The sequence below is a fragment of the Zerene cesonia genome, chromosome 20 (assembly GCF_012273895.1).
Source record: "Zerene cesonia ecotype Mississippi chromosome 20, Zerene_cesonia_1.1, whole genome shotgun sequence".
NCBI lineage: Eukaryota > Metazoa > Arthropoda > Insecta > Lepidoptera > Pieridae > Zerene > Zerene cesonia.
This window is the reverse complement of record NC_052121.1, coordinates 1,434,394-1,440,658: the sequence shown is the minus strand read 5'-3', so window position 1 is coordinate 1,440,658 and position 6,265 is coordinate 1,434,394. Positions and strand designations below refer to the sequence as shown.

The window sequence follows — 6,265 nt, the reverse complement described above, 5'->3', positions numbered from 1 at the left end:
TGATGATATTTTAATGGTGGAGTGCGATTCCAGTGACTCCAATCAGAATCCAGTCATCAGAATGACCGGGACCACCGTCACCGATAGTGATAATAGTTAGGCGTCCAATTGTCTCATAGAATCTGTGAATTGACCATCCACTGTGATGTTGATAGTTTTATCGTGTGTTTGATTTTACGTGAGCATATATATATATATTTACCTGATTGTTTTGACATATAACATTTTAGTCTCCCGGTGACCACGCTCGCTGTAAAGTGTGTGAAATGTTGGGATTAAAAATATAATGAATCAGTCAAATTTAAAGCGTTATCTGAACGTTTGTAGATTAAAAATTGAAAAGTTCTTATTAAAGGTGATTGTATAATTATTTTCTTATTAATTCGAGATGAAATCTCGTGAAGATTTTATCGTTTAATACTATAAATTAGACTCGTGAAATGACAGAAAAAGTTTAGTACTTTAGTAGTTGTTTGTCGTAAACCAGTATACATACTAGCAAAAGTTTTAATTAAAAATAAATAGTTCCTCAGAAATTTGGACCTTTATATCATAAATTTTATGCATCAAACATACAAAAACTTTCATAACAAATAATTTCACTATATTACATGTGTATATGACTTTTTTATGTCAAGAACCATATTTATTAAATTTATTAATATTAGCAGTAGGCAGTGGGTACTTACTTTTGAAGGAGATCGGTAGAGCAAGTATTTGAACTGGTAAGGGAACAGGGTAGAATTGTACTGAGATGGAAATTGTATTGAATTTTTTTATAGAAACACGTTATCGTAAAACACTCAGTGAATAGTATTAGAAACATTTGGCCTTTTAATCGAAACTTAAGAGAATCATCACGCAGTGCATTTTTTGGCTTTATAATTCTCATTTATGTTACCTACTATTGTTTATTTTCACGTCATCCTTATAAACCCTTCATAAAAATGTAATAGTTTATATTGTTTTGTGTAAATTATCAACAGACTGCCAGTTAAATAATGATTTCGCATAACAAATGCATTTACACCGCAAATACTGTAGGTTGTTGAATGTGTTTTAAATAATTAGGTTATAATTTGCAGTAACTTCATAGCTTATAAGATATTCTTACTAAGTATATAAATATGAGTGATTTAGTTAAGTGTATTCAGAGTGAAATTTGGCAGTCTTGAAAATTATGTATTTTTAATGTTAATATTAGGCATATTTCATAAATAAGTAAATGTTTATATGATAGCTATGGAAACTACTGGAAACCACTCGAATAATTATTGATTAAATGTGCTAATATTATAGCGCGTTAAGTGCATTGGGTTAATAACGAACATATAATATTTATAAACAATCATAAACTTTCAGATATGAGACGTTATTAGAATAAACTGTACATTTAAAATTGAAACACCATATAGTCGTATAGATCTTTTAATTGTTATATCTCCCTTCGTTATCCCAATGCACGTTATTTTTCAGGACTGAAAGTCTAAACCATTTCTTAATTATATTTTTATTGAATCCCACCATACGTATTGTATTGTAAGCGCGATGGGAAATGAGTGGATTAGAAATTACACCACTGTGAAAGCACATAATGCAAACATTTTTATGGTGTAGTTTACACAATTTTCTTGATGTTTCACATTTTCTAAAATAACACGATAATAATTATGTAACTTGTTAATTCTCAAAAGACAACTAATAAAGTGATAAATATGTAATTTGATCTTTTATTTGCTTTCTATAATTCACGCTGAAAATTACACTCCAAATGCAGGTTGGGAGAATTACTACATCACTGTATCTGATTACTAAACACAAAAATATTATGAGTAGCGTCAAAATTATTACTCTCCGAGTACTTAAATTACCTAACCTAGTTAAATGTTATCGATATAGCAAAAATAACCAGATGCACTATGTTTTTCGAAAAGGACGCCAAATGCATGCGTGAATTCGAGCTCCTAAATGCGAGATCACGCGCACCGCCGCTGTTTTCGTGCTAGCAGGTGTATTCTCAAAATGTACAAATAGAAATGGCCTAAACTAGTTCAATATATACCAAGATAAATTCGATCTTATTGAAATCAAATAAAGTTGCATACAAATTTCTGTCCCTGATTGTGTATTATCATCTGTTATTAATGATTGGAAGCTTTAACGGATTTCAACCTCAATTATTTTTATATTATTTTTCTTGACCGTTTGAATAACTTTACAGTGAGGCATAAAGTCTGATAGGCGCTATCACCCTCGCGGACGAAGCACGCGAGTGGAAATATTTTTAAGACATATCAGTTTTCAATTTCAGTATCAAATCTCTACTTATAAAGAGGAAAAATAATAAATAAATGTTTTTTACACATTTATTAAATTCAACAGGGTCACTGCTACTAATTAAACAATTATGTTCTTAAATCTACAGCACGTAACAATACATGAACAAATCAATAAAATTATTTCACTTCAATCATAAGAGGAAGGCACTTAGACGTGGTAAATATTAATCATAATTATACTTTACATTTAAATATTTAAAATAATACAAAAATAAATCATTTTATAAATCACGAGAATCAAACGAAATACTGAAAAACGATGTTAAAAAAAACTGTACGACAGATATACATAAATACAGAATAAATGCGATATTTAAAAACGATTGTATAGAAATCCGTATATTTACTTTACAATAGTATATCCTCACAATAATATTGAATCTTGAATATGTTGGTACCCTGTACAATATTTTCTAAGACCTATTTTAACACCAAATCGACTACTGTCAGACGTATAATTACATCGAATGGACAAATTTACAATGCTTTTAATAATTTAAATATGAACAAATACTGTTCATATGTCCAGTTTTAAGGAAAGAAAAACTAAATTTAAACTTGATTGATATACAAAGAATGCGTAATAAAATATTGGTGTTATTATAAGTGAATCATTTCTGGTCTTTCTATCACGATTTATTCCCATTATATCGAATATAATCACGAATTAATAATTGAATACAAATAATATGCACTAGAACTTTCCGTAAAAATATAAACAGATTTTTAAAATTCATAATTCCAGTTAAAATTTCCATACATCAAATAACATACCCCATACATTGGATTTCAATTATTTTAAACATGCAAATACATAAATCGAATTTTAAAAATTATATCTTTTTATGAATAGTTTTTTTTATTCTTATAAATAAAAAATCTTATCCAGTTGGATAGGAAAATACATTATTGTATAAATTTATTATTATTTAGATTAATCACTTAAATAATAAAAAATAAAAGGAATAGAAGTTGTTAACCTAATGAGGTGTATTCGTGAAATCACTGTTGTCATTAATAAATACATCTAAATCTAAAATACAATCAGTGCCAATAAAAACGAACAAATAATGTCCATATACCAATCCATTAGTGCGAGGGAGACAATATCATATAAAGCACCTAAGATCAATAGAAACAACACGATCATTTTTTCATTGCGTCCTTTTATTGGCACGGATTGTAATACAAATAATACAAAAATATGAACTCTTGTGTTTGTTAACTTACGCTACTTTGAGACAACATAAATTTGGAAAATATCGTAAGACGGCCTATAGTCCTCGTATCAACAAATGCATTATTTTTACATGGTGAATTAAACAGAGGTGAATCAATTGCAAGGGAAGTTAATTGTTAAGTACACCAATCATTTACTATTTTAAAAAAATACTACTTTACGGCTTTACTTTTTTCTATTTATTATTAGATTATTTTTTTAATATTGCAAAATAATGTCAAATCAGATGACCCAAATAAACCTGATGAAAATGTCATCAGTACAATTTGTGCAAATTGAAAAGATGCAAGATTTTTTTTTTTCACATACCTACCTTGAGCAAAATTAATTGTATATTGGAAACAATTCATTACATTTCCGATTACGATTATTTCTTGACTTCTCCACAGAATGTACACAGAAAGAATTCAGAATTAATTACAAATGCAATAAATGATTGTTAAATGATATAAACATAATATTTCTCACATACAAAACACAACAAAAGGACACTATAACAAATGCTTATACTTGGAACGATATTGCGTTGCAACCGTACAAAAGAAATCAAAAAATTATTATGTCTAAAAAATCCACTGCAAATGCAGAAAAAAGGAAAATATCTAAAATATAGATAAATAAAAAAAAAACACTTAAAAATAAAAAAAAAACTTGTCTAAACGGTCTGTCAACAATGGCAGCTAAAATTTGGTATATTCCCTCTACACTTGCGTGGAATCCTGAACTAGTTACTGGCCACTTAAAAATATAAAACTAATATTATATAATGAGTAAAAGAGCAAAACAAATCTGTTTCTCGTAGTTATATAAAGCTAACGTTTCATGTGACATGCATGATACGCCATTTACTGTTAATTTCCATTGCCCACGCGGGCGAAGTAGCGGGGAACTATTAGTTTATTATAAGCTTACTAGGAAATGTACCTTCATTGTCATGTCTCCTCCAAAATATCTGTACTTCATTTTCCGGAATCGATCAAGTTTATTTTCCTTTAAAAAGACGTACCTCCAGGATTCCCGCAAGCGACATTGAACTATATTACATGTACCGACGGGCGGTATTTGTGTGGGCGTGTTTCGGAAGACTTATAACTTGGAGACGACGTCTCGCCACCACTTGGCGCGTTCGAACGCGCCCGGGTGACTAAAGAATGCCTTTTGCAGGTTCTGGTAAAGCTGAAATAACAACATTTGCATATAATAAAAATATCCGTGGAGTACTGTTTACCTTATTTTAGTACTAAGATCGTCTGTTGAAGGAACGAAAAAAGCTAAAAAAACATGGGACAGACCAAAACGAAAAAAATACTTTATAGATAATACTTTGAATTGCTAACTTTAATATGGAACTGCATTTTAGAGCCTAATTTCATTTTTAAATTATGTGGAACAAGAGTTTGCTTTTTAGTAAAGAAAGCCTAAAATTCTAGAATTAATTATCTTTCATTTCATTTACTATATATTTATATTATCATGATATATATATTCATATTGATAAAAAATAAAATGTTTTGGTATGCGTACAAATATCCAAAAAAAAACCTACGAGTACATCAAAATACAGCGTAAATAAAATTAAACCAATATACATAAATTCTAACCTTCCCATCGCTCTTTCCCAAAACGGAATTGAGCACGAAGTCGGTCGGCGCGAGCGCGTCCACCACACTGACAATCTCTCCCTTCAGGTCTCCGCACAGTTCCAAGATGGCCGTCCGGAGGAGTTTCGCCAAGTCCTCTCCCTTCGAGAACCCTCCCTGGTACATCTCTACTAAATGCTTATCCAGGGCCCATAGACCGTAGAGGCAGAAGATTCTTTCTAGAACTGGGACAAGGGATTTCTCCAGTTTCTCTATGGCTTCTAGGCAGTAGACCAGAGCTAGGTACTCCGCGTAGACCCTTGTTAGGGTCCTCCACCTGTACACCTGGCTGCGGTTCCTCGCCTGGACCTTAGTGAGCCCTTTCGCTAGTTCCGCTTCGTTTTTCTCGTGGGTGTACTTCAGGATCCAGCATATCAGCCACTTATATGTGGATATTATGACTGAAAGATAAAATATACTTACATTAATAACTAATTAACTTATTACATTGTCGATTAATTTATTTCATTATATTTTGATTGATCAATGTAAGAAAGATATCAAAAATGTCCTAGTATCAAATAAATTCTTATTCATAAATTAAAAAAAGCTAGGTCATCCATATGCATATTAAATTTGCTTAATTACTTGCAAATTTAATGATCGTCTCTTTGCTAATTGATCTTTTTAATTATTGCTCCATTCTGAAACGGCATTATACCAAGCGGCTAGTCCACACGATGCCCACATATCATCTACTTCATACTATCTGAGCACTTGGCCATCTTCTACGAGAGCATGTTATCGCCCCAAGGACACCACTATACCATATCATCCATTGGACCCTACTCAACTCACATTTCGAGTTCTTCAGCTCTCCCGTACTCCTACAATCGAAGGTCTGGCCCAATATAGTTCTGAACTCCTTCAGAAAGGCCACTGTGCCGAGCGGCGAGTCCACAGTGTGGCCAGACAGCACCGCCTCGTACTGCTTGAGCAGCCAGTTGCCCGTCTGCTGCGAGAGCACGTTGTTGTCGCCCTCGTACGTGACTGTCGGCTCGTGGTTGCTCCGTATGTCGCCAAGGTTTGCCACCTGTCATATCAAT

General features: G+C 32.0%; 2 protein-coding genes across 2 annotated transcripts in view; one reads left to right on the top strand and one right to left on the bottom strand.

The window, feature by feature from the left end:
* The window catches only part of LOC119835313 (SH3 domain-binding protein 5 homolog), a 21,899-nt gene extending 20,178 nt beyond the window's left edge, over window positions 1-1,721 (top strand). Inside the window, exon 7 of the mRNA XM_038360067.1 lies at window positions 1-1,721. This exon is cut by the window's left edge and continues 5 nt beyond it. Coding sequence (XP_038215995.1) covers window positions 1-100 — 100 coding nt within the window. The 3' untranslated portion in view covers window positions 101-1,721.
* Window positions 1,722-3,883: 2,162 nt separating this feature from the next.
* LOC119835132 (peroxisomal acyl-coenzyme A oxidase 3-like) overlaps window positions 3,884-6,265 on the bottom strand; it is a 21,461-nt gene continuing 19,079 nt past the window's right edge. Inside the window, exons 11-13 of the mRNA XM_038359789.1 lie at window positions 6,018-6,252; window positions 5,181-5,620; window positions 3,884-4,755 (exon numbers count right to left, since the gene is read on the bottom strand). Of these exons, the coding sequence (XP_038215717.1) occupies window positions 4,666-4,755; window positions 5,181-5,620; window positions 6,018-6,252 (765 nt within the window). The 3' untranslated portion in view covers window positions 3,884-4,665. The remainder of the gene's footprint in view (window positions 4,756-5,180; window positions 5,621-6,017; window positions 6,253-6,265) is intronic.